Raw genomic sequence first — 16,226 nt, 5'->3', positions numbered from 1 at the left:
CAATAGGCATTTGAACCCAGAGATCCTACTTTCATATTATAGACATAAGACTCCATCTTAAGTATTTGTTGTTTTTGTTTTTCCTTGAACGTACCACTTCCCCAAGTGCTCAGGCTGCCGGGCCGGCACAGAAAGTAGGAAGGGGAGCGGTCCGAAGCTCGTTAAGCAATTCGACCCGCTCTTCAATCCAATCTCATCCGTGGGTGTTTACCCCGTTACGTGGAGGCATTCTTATGCGTGGGTCATCCATTCGACGCCCGGTAGGGTGTAGTATATTGTGTCATATTTTATCATGTATTTTGAGCATTTTAAATTGTTTATACATTCAACTGTTTATACATAAGCTATAGAATTTAAACATTCTTAAGCAAAGCATAAGCACAACTACAATGATTTTAAATTTTAGGGTCTATCACTTTAATTGGTGAGGCAGAATATAAAAGATGCAAATAATGTAAGATTCTACTCAGGCTGAAGATGACCTTGTAAGAGGTCGAAACTGGTCCTGTTATATATGTTATAATAAATGTGTATTGATTAGGTGGAACTTTTCTTTCTTTCATGACATTTGGTAATTATCATTACGGAACAAAATGAAATTTATTAATCAAGATTGGCTAAATTTGACGAGAAGAAGAGATAGAGTGATCTTAAGACACCCAGGACTTGTTCAGTTGGTTTTTGGAGGAAGTGTAGGTGGTAAGAACGGTAGGGGTAGACCAAGGTATGAATATGACGAGCAGATTCGAGCAGATGTAGGATGCAGTAGTTACGTAGAAATGAAAAGGTTAGCACAGGATAGAGTGGCATGGAGGGCTGCATCAAACAAGTCTGTGAACTGATGACTCAAACACAACAATACATTGTATTGAAAAAGTGGACCTTCTTGTCAATTTATTTCTTATAACTGTGGTAGCAGAGAAGTGTACTCAAGCGACCAACAAGTCATGCAAAGCATTTCGAGGCCCAGAAAGTAGAAGAGGATTTGCTTAAATATGTGATTTTGTTATGCAACGTTGGATATGCCGTTTCTCACGAAATGCTGTATTTTAAAGGACGAGAAATAGGTGCTGCTGCACATGGAATCAGTGTATCTGATTTGAAGGTTAGCCGAGGCTGGGTGATTAATTTTATGAAGAGAAATGGACTTTCTCTTTGACAAAGAACAACATTATACAAAGAAACGCCAAATGACTTCAACCAAAAAGTAATTGATTTCCATCGCTTTGTCATTGTGAAGTGTAAAGTAAAGGAATATTTGCTCTCCCAAATAGGAACTGCAGGTCAGATGCCAATCAGTTTCCATATGCCACAAAGTCCAACAATCAATGAGAAAGGAACATCAGGTGTTAGCGTACACACTACCGGAAAGGAAAAACAACGATGTTCTGCAATGTTTGCTGTAACAGGTGATGGCAGAAAACTTGCACCTTACGTTATTCTAAAACGTAAAATGCCTAAAGTAAAATTTCCACGAGGGTCCCTCCTTCGATGCCCGGTACTTCTCGTGTCGGACAGGTCTGTCTTTTTTTCTTTCTGGTATGACATTATTATGTACTTACATGAATTGTATTTTTATTAGTTCATGTTTATTTCACTTCAGGTCGTATTGCCAGCTCTTAACAGGAAGAATATTTTCCAGTGTCAGTAGTTCAAACCCACATGTCCAACTTATCTGATGTACCCTATTTGACTTTCCAGAAAAAAATCTCATGCTGGAATTTTACACCAAATGATAACCAAAAATGAGTTGAACTAAATGTGTGCATATTATATTTGATGTACCTTTTAAATGCAAATGAATTGTAAATAATTTTTTTAATATCTGAATTACTTGAATAATTCACGCATCTGAAGTTTTCGCCTGTATCTCTTGTCAAAAAAGTGCGTCAATTACGTTAGAAAATATGGTATGCATGGTCCTCCCACTTTGCATTATAATTTTTAACTGATTAGAGTCTGAATATCCTTAGAACAGTAGTGTCTGCTGGGATTGAATATTTTTTCAAATCCTCTGTGAGATAACTTATAACATATTCAGTTCAAAAAACTGGTATAACTACTAATTCACTGTTATAATTAGGATATGTATGTACCAATACACTAAGATGCAGCAAGATAAATAAAAGTTTTAGAATTTTTCCTCATCAGATTACCTGGTTGATTTTTTTTCTTTCCTGCATGGTAGGTTTCTAAACACTGTTCTGGATGTAATGGAACCTTACAAACCTTACACTTTTTACAATGATACACTGTTTTTGATCTTTTCCCTTTTACTGTGCAAACTTCACATTTTCTGGATGGCCTAGCTTTTGAAGTTGTTGGTATTTTTTCAATAAAATTTGCCCAGATGCAGTGGACACTCAGCAGATGTTGATGTTTTTTTTGCTAGGGGCTTTACGTCGCACCGACACAGATAGGTCTTATGGCGACGATGGGATAGGGAAGGCCTAGGAGTTGGAAGGAAGCGGCCGTGGCCTTAAGGTACAGCCCCAGCATTTGCCTGGTGTGAAAATGGGAAACCACGGAAAACCATCTTCAGGCCTGCCGATAGTGGGATTCGAACCTACTATCTTCCGGATGCAAGCTCACAGCCGCGCGCCTCTACGCGCACGGCCAACTCGCCTGGTGATGTTGATGTTCTTCCAACGGGAGTTCATACTGGGAGCTGAACAGACTGCAACAGTTGTTTGGCCAAATTATTTCTGAACTGTGTGAAATGTATATTTGTCTTTGTGATTTCTCTCAGAATCTCACTACTGTTGTACATTACAACATCGAAAAGAAAAAAAAAAAATTATTTTTGTATCCTTTCCCATATCTCCTCATTACAGGAAAGCAACACAGCCTCTGATCCTGTCTGTCCACCCAACCCGTGTGTTTATAGTACTTAACAAGTCTTGGTTTCAGTTTGGATTTGCATTTCGCCTTTGCCTTTGTGTAACAATTTCCTCATACTCAGGTTTCTCATCTGATGTTGAGAGCATCGTCACATTCTTTCTATCCTTCCATTTCAAACACAACACACCATTGCACAAGGAGAAAGAAAGCTCACCTTTCTTTAGTTCGACTTACTTTAGCTGCTTGGGCATGTCTTTCGTATTTTGTCTTACAGTTCCTACTGCATAGAACTTCCTTTTCAATAGCTCCTGAAACAAGTGAGGGGAACTATATGAGTTGTCCATGAAAATTTCCCTTCCTTCCCCATAGAAATCTGAACACACTTCCAACACAATTCTTTCAGTGACAAGAAATTTAGATAATCCCAAGAGGATGTTTTCCCTTTTCCCAGTGTAGATTTTGAAAGTACAACAACATCCGGAATTACGATCGTATACCTTGTAAATTTTGATGCCAAAATGAGCCCTTTTTTGGAAGGATTGAACTGAATGTATGAAAGCCTCCCACAAAATGCCATCAAATATTCATCAATACAAATTTCCCTTCCTAGAAAAAAATACTTTCTTGATTGATTGCAAAATCATGTCTATTACAGGTCTAAGTTTCTTTTAGTCCACTGAAGAAGAAAAATGTAAATATTTTGAAATGTTTTTGAAACTGTCCCTAGACATCGTTCCACCACAAATGGGGCAATATAAAATTTTCTAGTGCTCCAATAATCATTGAGGTTAGGTTCATTATTTTAAGACATTATAATGATTAGGGCAAAATAAGCTTTCATTTCATCTACGGATACATACATCTACCCACTTGTTACAAGAATCCCCACCAGCCATAACTGCATCGTGAGCATACTTGTTTGTTTCATATACGATACGTTTCCAAAAATCATTGACCAAAAACTGATTGAACACGTCTAATTCTGTAGGAGGTACAGACAGCTGTCTGGAAATCAGTGGATTGATTTCCAACTTACCAGTGAAGTTCATATTTATGGGAGTATTTGGATCATCTGTCCAAGTCTAGTCACATGGTATATCTTCATTCACACACACACATCATCTTCCTCACTACTTGTACTTTCATCAAACTCAACAACTCTAGATTCCTCACCATTCACTTCACTAACACAGTCACTCAATATTTCATTCATCCAATCTGCAAACTACTCACATTCCACGAACATTTCATCTCAATTATGCCTGGGGTCCTGCCATTGCCACGATGTAAACATAAACAAGACCACTGCCACCTCTTCAAAAATGCGTTCACAGAAACTAAATTATTGATGGAACACAATCGATTTCAAGCAAGGAACACACAAAGACTTCAATTTACTCATAGGAAGTAACATAACAGTACTATCTGTTGACAGAAAAAAGAAATATGACGTTAAAAATGCCGGACAGTGGGAAGTCTACCGGTTCATGCAGTTCTGATAATGTACATGGTACTCAAATATCAGGTCCTGAAAAGCCATGGCAAGTGTCATCACATGTATCTGTACCTTCTAAAACCCAGCCATCGACTGCAACCTGTAGGACAGTGCAGCAACAGCTGTTATCGTAATTTTTACCAGGACAAAGGAAGAGTGATATACATAAAAAGACATATGACAAGCCACTTACACAGTTGTTTACTGCATGTTCCCAACCTCCTCCTATAGTGGAAGACGAACATTTTGGAGTATTTTATATTGACTTTACAAGGCAAGTTGGCAACACATTTTGGGTCACATAGCTGTTACCTTGCATTTGGGAGATAGTGGGTTTAAACACCACTGTCTACAGCCCTGAAGATGGTTTTCGGTGGTTTCCCATTTTAACACAAAGCAAATGCTGGGAATCTTGCCCAGTTAAGAACACAATCGCTTCCGTCCTGGTCCTGTTGTATCCTATGATCACCATAACATCAGTGTGTTGGTGCGACGTAAGAAAGCAAATAGAAAAAAATTATGGAATTAAACTCTGCATATGTCTTGCTTGATAGGACTATTTCCTCATCTATCATTCTGGCAGCATATGAAGTGTATACGACACTCGTTCATTAACATATTTTATAATTTTGTGTTCCAGTGTTTGACACCTAGGAACACACAGAGCTACGTGGCAGTCACAGCACTTTTTATAAATAAAGGTTTTGAAGTATTAGTCCTCAGATTGTAAACGGGTCATTGAAAATATTTTCTAGGAATAGTGAAGAACATGAGTGCTGAGCTGGCGAAAGGAAAAGTGGGAGAGAAGAAAGGGAGATGAAGATATTTTACCACTATTTATACGTACTTACTAAGGTGCAGTTAAGGGCTACAAGAGGCAACAATTATAGTGAACATTCCTCCCAAAATTTGACCTGCAACTTGTATTATGTTACTTTTATATTATAATACTCCAACCTAATACTACAGTGTAATGGATACATAGAAGCATGATACTGGAAAGTAACTGTTGGTCCCAACCCTGCACAACCGAGACGGGCTTTGTAAACTGTGTGCCTGTGTGCTGTCTAATTTGAATTTGAAACGGGTCAGCAAAAGCTAAGGTGGTTTTTGTTTTACAAGTGAGTGGTCAACTAAGATTTGTGAAGACAACTTCAGGATATAATTACTACATCCCCTCCAAGGTTCATAGGTAGTCCATAATATCTTGGAAACTTCTCTAAGAACTTCCAAAATTGGATCACATGCATGAATGAGTATACTTACAAAACTTCCACTCTTCAGGCAATAATGATACATTATTTATTGTTCCTTGAATTCTTAACCTCATTTGCATTACTTACTCACATTTTATATTCTGAACTGCTCATTTTGTTCCTAAATGTTCTTTTTTTTTGCTCTTATATTATGTGGAAGTGGAGTCTCAACACAGTTAAGTAGATAAAACAAAAAAGCAGGAGTTTAAAGATTACAATATTGAAATTATACCTCATTTGAGACAGTGCCTGACTCTTTTCATTGAGAAGGTGGTCTATTCTTCTTTCAGACTCTTCACCATGTCTCCTGGCCACTGCAACATCACGTAATTTGTTCTTCAGCTCCTCCTTTTCTCGCTGTAAAAAAAAGTTTATTCATCAAGTAACAAAAAGCCATTACATTATAAATGAAAATTAAGGAGTATATTGAAAAGATACTGGTGAGTTCAGAGGCAAGCAGCAAACTTTTAGTTTTATAGTGATCACAAATGTGACCTCCAGGTTTATACAATCTGAAACACAGGAATATGACTTTACATATAAGATGTTCCTACAGGCATTGCTCAGGATTCAAAATACAGCTGAGAAGTCAGGGATAAGGTTGCTCAGCCACTTAGAAGATCAGCAATTTCTAATCATCATCATCATCATCATTTTACAGTTCGAGTTTCCCGGGTACTGTTGGTGAGCCTCTTCCATTCTGTCTTATTGAGATACGTTCTGTTGTTAATGACGTCCTCCAGTGTCATTCCCCGATCTGCAATGTTCATCTTTACGATGTCCATCTACTGGGTTCTTGGTCTTCCCACCATCAGTTTCCCTGCCACATGTCGCTCCAAGTTAACATATGCTGTCCTTGTTGGCTCCATCTTCATTACATGCCCAAACCATCTCAGTCTGAACATGCTGATCCGATCTAACAATGATGTAAAAACCCCAGCTTCCTTCCTAACCACATCATTCCTCAACTTGCCCAGTTTGGTTTTCTGAATTCTGGACCAAAGGAACTTCATCTCGGATGCCTGCAACCTTGTTGAGTCTTTCTTAGTGAGGGTGCAGTTTTCAATACCATAGGTTAAGAATGGTATGAAGTACTGATTGAACATCACCAGCTTTGATTTTGTTGGTACTTTGGGATCCCAGAGGAGTGTTCGTACTTGCTGGTAAAACTGAGAGCTCTTCTGCACTCTTTTTGCCACCTCCTTTGTGGCTAGTGTATCTCGAGATATTACACTGCCGAGGTATGTAAAGCTTTCCACACTTTCTAGTGGATGGTTTCCTAGCATGATGTTCGCTGGTCATCCCTCTCTGTTTATTGCCATCACTACTGTTTTGAGTTCGCTTATCTTGAGATTGAACTCCTGGAACTTAACATTCCATTCACTGAGTCTCGACTGTACTTCAGGTTCTCCCCAGATAATAACATCATCAGCAAAGGCCACTGCATTTAGTTCACCAGAGGCGAGTTTTTTTTTTGTTTTCGTTTTTTGCTTTACGTTGTACCGACACAGATAGGTCTTATGGCGACGATGGGATAGGAAAGGCCTAGGAGTGGGAACCATTTGCCTGGTGTGAAAATGCGAAATCACGGAAAACCATCTTCAGGGCTGCCGACAGAGGGGTTCGAACCCACTATCTCCCGGATGCAAGCTCACAGCTACACGACCCTAACCGCATGGCCAACTTGCCCGGTGGAGGTTTTCTTGATGTTCTTCATTATGTCATCCATGATGGTGATAAACAATAATGGGGATAGTGCACTGCCTTGCTGGACTCCACTTTCGGTCTTGAACCAGGATGAATGTCCATCATCCAAAAGCACACACCTGGTACAGTTCTCATACAGCATCAGAACTTGCCCCACCAGTCCCTTTGGCACATTCCTTTTTCTCAGACATTCCCATATCTTCTCTCTTGCAATGCTGTCATATGCCTTCTCAATGTCAAGGAAAACTATAAACAGATCTTTGCCTTTTTCCCAATATTTTTCCATGAACATATGGACACTGAAAATTAGGTCTGTTGTGGACCTGTTAGGCCTGAAGCCATATTGTTCCTCTTCAAACTGTGGCTCTAAGATGACTCGCAATCTGCTCTCTAAGATTTTCTCAAGAATCTTAAGCCCATGAGAAAGGAGTGTTATTCCCCGGTAGTTGGAGCATTTTCGGCGGTTTCCTTTCTTAAACAGGGGAATAATGACACCCTTGCTCCAATCAGTAGGTATCTTGCCATTTTTCCAAACTGTATTGAGCACTCTGTGTAGCCACTGTAAACCCTGGACTCCTGCTGCTTTAATCATGTCCGTGCTGACTTAATCAGTTCCTGGGGATTTTTGCTGCGGCATCTTCTTAAGGGCTGCTTCTGTTTCTGCTCATGTAATGGGAGATACCTCTGTGCAGGTTTCAACAGCTGGTTCTTTTGTTCTCTGATCTGCTTCTGTCCTGTTCAACAGGTGATCAAAATTGTCACAGGTGTAGAATGTGCTGGAAAGTGGAAAGTGTTTATTGAAGACTTTATTTGTAAACCTTCCGTAGTACTTACTGTATGATCTGAAGTGTGGTGATATGTTTTATTTGTAATGACCTAACCTGTACAGTGTAATATTTGATAACATATGGTATTTGTAAATAGTAGATTTCAGTTCTATATTTACTGGAAGCATCCAGAAAGTTGTTACGTGAATTTTTGAACAGGGTGTGTTGCCTTTTGTTGGTTATGTATTCTAGAAAGTATTTTCTGACTTCTGGAAATGGAAGATTCGCGATCATGTGTATTCGAGAAAGTATTTAAAGTTTGCGACTGAAGTAAGAGTTGTGACTGGTGAATCTGGGTGGCGATAGGCAGACTCATGTGTTCTGATTGGCTACTCCAAGGCCAGGGTTTCCCTTATAAGGAGATCGAGGCAGCATTCGTGGTCTGTCTTGGTCTGTCTGTGGTCTGTCAGCAGTCTATCTGGTTGTCCGAAGTTTCGACGTCGTCTCGCTACCGGGATGGGCCACCTTGTGGGTAAGCACTCTTGATTTCCGTTCCAGCTTAAATTTCCTGTAATGTTCGCTTGCTTTTTCATATAGGAGTCTGCCCTAACCTCACCTAGATTCGCCACTTAATTATTTATGATGCCTTAGCTTTTCAGCTGGGCTTGCCTGTTTGTTTTCGAGGCATTCCCCGTTTCTTGTTTCGCTAAATATGTAAATTGTAGTTTAATATATTTTCCTTGGGGTTTTGCCTCTGGTAGTTCCGTGTCGCTTGATGTACGCTAGAGTTTAGAAAAGTACGTTTAACTTCACTGTAAATTGTAATAGCGTATTACGTTTCTTCTTACCTACTAAATTGCATTGTACAACAGGATTTGTAACTAGATGAAAATTTTGGTTGAACCTTTGATCTTACAGGAAGCCATTATCAAATCGAATAGTTGTGTGTATCACAGAACATGTAGTTTGTAATTCACAAGTTGTGTTACGGTACCTTCCGCATGACTGAAATTGTTCGGAATTCATTTTGTAAAGTCCATTTGTAAATAATATTTTTCAAAATTAAGGATCACGGTTGATTCTTTCTAAAACTGCAACCTAATCCATGTCCATGCCCTCGGTAGGTTCCAGCCCCTTCCCACCTTCCTGGTTTATTGCCATCTAGTTGGCCCTACTGATATTTACTAAAGTTGTTATCTGCGGAGATCCACGTAGTTTCAACTGATGTTTCACTGAGTGTGTAGTGGTTTTTGGTGCTGTGTAATTGCACTTACTTTCCTCCCTTTACTGTGTTTAGTTTTTGTTTAGTGTAACCGCTGCAGTAACGGTTACAAAAATGATTCCTCAGAACCTCTCTGATGTCCTCTTCTTTCCTGGCCAGGTTTCCATTAGGATCCTCAATTGCTTTGATGGTCTCAACTGAATTCCTTTTGTTTTTGATCACTCTGAACAATAGTTTCATATTACCTCTGCTGTTTTCCTTCAGTTTGAGTAAATTTCTCCCAGCACTTTATCCTCTCCTCTTCTACTACGTTTTTAACTCTCAGTTTCTTGTCCCGATAAACTTGCTTGAGGCGTCTGATCTTTTCCTCGTCCCTTACCTGTTCTGCCTTGGATTTCTCTCTTTCTCATTCTTTTTGTGCCATGTCCTTTCCTTTATTAAGGATCTTACTCTTTCATTCCACCAGGGTGTCTCTTTTTCCCTTAGTCTGACACTTGTCTTCCTGCAAACCTTTATTGCTTTTTTTATCCAGGTGTTTTTAAATCTTGTCCACTCTACCTCACCACTCTCCACTTCTTCTGTAGGTAGTTGTCCTCTTATACAGTCCTGATTTTTGGACCATTCTCCAATCTGTTGTAGTGCCCACACCTTAATCTTAGGTAATTTCCTGGTTGTTATCTTTGGTACATTAATGTCTTTCAGATCTGTTACTAATAACCGGTGGTCGCTATTGTGGTTCTCACTTGGAATCACCTTGACATCAGTCACAAGTCTACTTCTTTCTTTATCTGTAATGACATAGTCAATGACTGTCTTGCTCTTTCCATCCCAGTTGTAACGGGTAATCTTGTGACTGACTCTTTCGTTGAACCAACTGTTTTTTACTACCAAACAGTTTATTATGCAGAAGTCTAGGAGATGATCACCTTCTGAATTCCTTCTCCCATAGCCATGTGGTCCCATCACCTTCTCGTAGCCACTGTACCGAGCTGTGCGTTGAGGTCCCCGATGATGATTGCCCTCTCTTCACTGATGATCTCTTCTAGGTCTTCGAGAAACTTGTTCTTTTCATCTTGATTGCAACCCTTCTGAGGGGCATACACTTGCACCAGTTTCAGCTTCTTTCCCAAGGTGAACTGTTGCCTTTATTATCCTCTCATTGATGTACTGGATCTCTGTAATACCATCTCTTTAGAAAATACCAATCCTACTCCATTTCTCATCTCTCTCTGTCGTTACCATTCCAGTAGAGGGTATAGTTTTTCCTCAACTCTTTCTTCCCTTTACCTTTCAATTTAGTTTCACTCAGTCCTAGGATTGATATTTTCCTTCTTTCCATGGTATCCACTAACTCCTCACATTTCCCAGTCAAACTCAGTACATTGATTGCACCTATTCGAGTGTGTTGTCTTCTCCAGGGTCGTTGCACAATTGCAAGGCTTGGCCTATCATCAGGCTGTAAGCCATCGTACCTGGCATGGGTCTGCGGATGCTACTGTCTACTCCGAATTCTTTGTTTGCATCCGAGGCTCATACAAGTGTTGAAAGCGATTGCAGGTACTCTCCAACTGTCTTGCTAGGGCTAACGTTAGAGAAGATTTCCTGTCAGGGTTATCTCCCTTAGCCTTTACCAGTACCCTGCCACATCTGCAAGGGATAAGGTTGAATTTATGTGTCATTTCGTACACAATGGCTTCAACAAGCCCCCTAAGAGTGAACTCCTCTGCCCATAGCCATTGGTTCTCCCTTAATTTGCCAGACAGCCGCATGTAGTACCGTCTACTGTCACATACGGTAGCAGGATGTACCTCTACCTGACGATCTCAAAATCTCTAAATCAACATTAATTCTTTTATACATAGGTTGATTTTTTTAGTAGTGGCAACTGTGTATTTTCTAGATTCATAGCGTACATACAATGTTCTAGGTTTTACATGCCTTCGATGTGGCCACTGCTGTTGCGTGCAAACTGTTCCTAGTGACACAGAAGCCTTTGGGTACTGATGGCACTGCCTAATCTCAGTGTGGTGAAAAGAGCAAGATTGATTGCCTGCAGAAAATCTTCAGCTATTTGGAAGCAAATCCCACTCAATTATTCCTTCATATAAGGGATAAGGTTGAAGTTGCAGGGACTTAAATCTGGAGAGTATGGTGGGTAGTAGAGCACTTTCCAGCCCCAGCAACTGAATAAATCAGACACCACTAATGCTGCATGCACCCTTGCATTGTCGTACAGAATGATGGGTGGGTTATGCATAAAATGTTTTCTTCTCAGCGCTGTTCACAGATTATTTAGCAGAAATGAGCAGTAGTACTCCACATTAATGGTCTGACTTTAAGGAACTGTATTATTTAAGATAATACCATCCCAGTCATAGGCAACAATCGGAGCAAGTTTCATATTGGACGGAGTTTGCCAAACTGTTGTTCTTCGCAGTAACCCATGACGACACCACTCGGTTTACTGGTATTTCAGTTTTTGTTTGCAAGATCTGGCCCAAACCTCATAATGGTAATGATCCACCGTAAGAATGGCTCTTCTTTGTACTCGTAGTGCTGGAAGTGAATATGAGCAGTGTCATGCTGTAGCCATTTCTGAATTTCTGTTAAATCATGTGAAACCGATCTTGAAGTAATTTTTCACATCCCAAGGAGGTCCTTCAGGATGTGACTTACAGTAGAAGGCACTGGTATGGTATCTTCGGTAAACTCACAAATCCTTTTCCACTAATGCAGATATAGTCTGTTCATCGTCATCACCTACTGGTGGATGACCAGACCGGCGCAGGTCCAACACATTTTCGCATCCTTCTCTGAAGGCTCTTACCCACCTTGCTACTATTGGTAAGGTGATGCAGATGCACTGCAAGCCTCTTGCAGTCCTTAGTGACACTCTCACGCTACCACTAGCACTTTCAATGGTTATCCAGATCCTCTGCTGTTGTTTCAAAACTTTGCGACTGTATTCCATGACTGCTCATTCACAACTGCCCTGTTCTTATCATCATGGCACACATGCATGAAGTGGGAAGGGCACATTCATTTGCTCGCAAGCCAGATACACTCTAATCGTATTGTCGGTTTTCTTCATTTAGCGTTCTACTTAAAAGGCAGATGAGAATGTATCTGTGTCACAACCAAATAGATAGTTCAAGCTAACTTTCTTTGACCGTACCGGTTGTTCCACAGTCCATGGATATAAACAAATGAATACTCTTCAACTCTTTGCGCACATCGAATGTAAACAAACAATGGCATTCACATGTACTGAACATGACGAAGAAATTCTGAGTTATTTGCTGGAATCTGATGAAGAAAATGACAGTGAGCTCTCAGAACTGAATGCTAGTGAGTCCGATTTTTATCCAAGTGAAAATAGTGATACTGACACCAATAGTGATCGTGATAATCATTCAGTGAATTTAGGCAGTGCTGCACAACATAATGACATAAACAAAATACCTGGCTGTAAATTTGATGAAATAAAAGACTGTGATGCAGGTAATATTCCCACTCATTTATTTACATATTGCAAACTTGCTGGGCCTAAACATTGTTCTGCCAAAGACTCGGAACCCGTGGAATATTTTGAACTTTTTTTTTTCACCGTTCGTCTGCTAACAACAATTGTTACCTAAACAAATAGGTATGCCAAGCAAATATTACAGTCTTGTAAAACTATTTCACCGTCTTCTAGACTCAAACAGCAGAAAGAGACAAATATGGCTGAAATGAAGGCATTTATTTATGTTATTTTGAATATGGAATAATCAGGAAACCAAACATAAGGTGCTATTGGTCTAAACATCCCTCTATGCATTCACCACGGTTTTCAGCAATGTTTCCTAGGAATCGCTTTTAGTTACTGCTCAGGTTCTTTTACTTGGTAGATAACAGCACATTACTACCTTTTAATCATCCCTTAACACAGTTTCTGTATTCAGCTGGAACATTTTTCACTGGAACCATTCGTAAAAACAGAAAATGTATTCCAAAGCAACTGCTCATGAAGTTTTCAGTAGGTCAGATTCAGTTTTTTAGGGATACATTTATCCTCCTTTGTGTGTTCAGGGAGAAAAATTTCAGAAAAACCACGCTGTTCTTCTCAGCACATGTTCTTTACCAACTACTTCAGAAAAATCAATTAGAAACAAGAAAACTGTCAAAAAAAACTGATGTTTTGAATATAACAAATACATGGGTGGAATTGATTAAAATGATATGATCTATATATATCTGGATGAAAGGAAGACTTCGAAGTTATGGAAGATAGTGGTTTTCAATGTGTTTTGTAGGATGTTATTAAATGCTTATACAATATACAAAGAAAATTTGCCAGAAAACAAGAAACTCTTGACCCATTTAAAATTCAACATACATGTAATTGAGGCAATATCAATAGAATGGTTTAACATTAGAAGAAAAGTTGTAGGTAGCACAATTGGAGGTGACAATCAGTTTGGAGCCCCATTAATCCTTGGAGTTTAAACACCTCCAGGAAAGAAGGAAAGAATTTGTGTTGTATGCTCCACCAGAGATAGAAAAAGGCATTCGCGAACTGCATGCGTTGATTGCAAAAAGGGCCAACACCCTATCTGCGTAAGGGAATACTCGTGCTAAAACTGTTTGATGATCAAACCACTGTATTTATCCTTTCAAGCTGCATTTATAAATAAGATACGGTATATTTTTTCTCATATGTTGTCAAGACCATGATTTTTTGTAATTATTTTTTAAGTTGTTAGCGAATGTCTGACTATGTTAGCCCATTTTTCCCTAACCTGCAATCACCCAATGGACTACGTTCATGTCAGAAGTGTGTATGATGATGATGATGATGATGATGATTGTTGTTTTAAGGGCCTAACATCTAGGTCATCGGCCCCTGATGGTACGAAATGAGACGAAGTGCAACGAAAGAAATAAAATCCAAAATCCTCCACTGACCAGAATTCAAAGCAAGGACAAAAAATGAACGGATGGATATGAATTTGAAACAATCAGTTGAGCCGACCCGCAATACCTCAGTCTCAGAAACTGACAGAAAACAATAGTAATACTGACCAAGGGACTGCTTCTATAGCTCAATACTGAATCGGTGATGCTTGCAAGCTAAAGGGGTCCACAATATAGGTTATCGGCCTCTCATAATGGTACTTATCGCTTGGAAAGTAGAACCGTGGTATTTACCATGGTGCAGTACTAATCAAAAGTATCGAAGACTCGCGGTATTCCACACATTATGGTACTACTGACAGGTTATGGAATTCGCACATGTAATACAGACCTAAGGTGTTCCGCATATAGCAGCGCCATTTACAGGCAACGCAAACCTATGGTTTTCATCACATAAGTGTACTAACCACAGAGACTCATACTATCCCGTGGTGTTCCTTATATAGTGGGTACTAATCATAGGCAAGCCAGAACCCTGGTGTCGCTCATATAGTGCTACTAATCACAGGTATCGTAAAAGCCTGACTGCGCGGTGCTCCTGCGTGCTACTAATCACAAACTTATTTGGTACCGAGCATAGTGGTACTACGCACAAGTAATAGCAACCCATGGTGTTCCCCGCGTGGTGGTACTAATCACAAGTAGTTTCATGGTTCTAATCCAATCATCCCTTGATTGCCCCTTTTAGTCGCCTCTTACGACAGGAAGATACCGTGGGTGTATTCTTCGTCTGCGTCCCCCACCCACAGGGGGTTGTGTGTTTGGTCCGCGAGAGGTATTTTATTTCCCTCAAGTCCGCCGGCAAGCCGGTTAGGACCCCCTTATCCGCCACTTGGGACGCGCCACGTGGGAGTATCACCTTTCCCCCTGCTACGCCAGCGTAGTAGGTTCGTAGAGAAGTGTGTATAAAATATATTTAGTCCATATTTACCATGGCCCACCCACCCTCCCCACAAAAAAAAAAGAAATTCATAAATATGTAAAATTTGTAGTTTTAAACAGGTTTTCCCTTTTAAAAATGTTTAAAACCATTTAATTATTAGTAGACTAATGACTAAAGTGATCCTATGTGGTCATAAAAGAAGAAGAAGAAGAAGAAGAAGAAGAAGAAGAAGAAGAAGACTAATGACTCTGCTTCAAAGTAAAAACAAACAGGTATAATAATCAAATATTTCTCGTTATTTAAAAAAATTAATGACGATGACAATTGTTGTTTAAAGGGGCCTAACATCTAGGTTATCAGCCCCCACATGGTATGAAATGAAATGAGATGAAATGTAATGACAATTTAAAACTTCAGAATCATCCACTGACCACAATAAAAAACGTGACGGACGGACGTGAATTTAAAACAATCTGTGGATCCGAAACGCAACGCCCCACTTTCCCAGAAACTATCATAAACAACAGTATTACTGACCAAGGGACTGCTTCTAAAGCACAATCCTGAATCGAGGATGCTTGCTGTATAATGGGGTCCCAAAATCCAGGTCAACAGCCTCTCATAATGGTACTTATCGCTAGTAAAGTAGACCACGGTATTTGTCATGTTGCGGTACTGATCAAAAGTAGCGTAGACTCATGGTGTTTCACACATTATGGTACTACTCACAAGTATTGCACATCGCACAGGTAACGAAGACGTATGGTGTTTGTCACATAATGGTGCCACTCATATACAACACAAACCCATGATGTTCTCACCTAGATGTACTAATCACAGGTGCCGGTATTCCCGGGTGTTCCTCACACACTGGGTACTAATCACAGGCAATGCAGACCCACGGTGTCACTCATATAGTGGTACTGATCACAGGCAACGCCCAGACCTGTGGTGTTTCTCACAAAGGTACTAATCAAGGGTACTGTAAAACCCATACTGATTCACCCTCTGTTGCTACTAATCACAAACCTATTGTGCACCTAACATAGTGGTACTACTCGCAAGTAAAGGCGACCTATGGTATTCCCCGCATGATGGT

At 39.9% G+C, this 16,226-nt stretch overlaps 1 protein-coding gene across 3 annotated transcripts in view; it reads right to left on the bottom strand.

Moving 5' to 3' along the window:
- The window catches only part of LOC136864910 (transforming acidic coiled-coil-containing protein 3), a 232,925-nt gene that overhangs the window by 100,152 nt on the left and 116,547 nt on the right, over window positions 1-16,226 (bottom strand). For all 3 annotated transcript variants that reach the window (XM_068226474.1, XM_068226473.1, XM_067142318.2), the window contains exon 5: window positions 5,825-5,949. In XM_068226474.1, coding sequence (XP_068082575.1) covers window positions 5,825-5,949 — 125 coding nt within the window. The remainder of the gene's footprint in view (window positions 1-5,824; window positions 5,950-16,226) is intronic.

Source organism: Anabrus simplex, chromosome 2 (assembly GCF_040414725.1).
Source record: "Anabrus simplex isolate iqAnaSimp1 chromosome 2, ASM4041472v1, whole genome shotgun sequence".
NCBI lineage: Eukaryota > Metazoa > Arthropoda > Insecta > Orthoptera > Tettigoniidae > Anabrus > Anabrus simplex.
The sequence above is the reverse complement of the archived record's forward strand: the minus strand, read 5'-3'. Positions and strand labels throughout refer to the sequence as shown.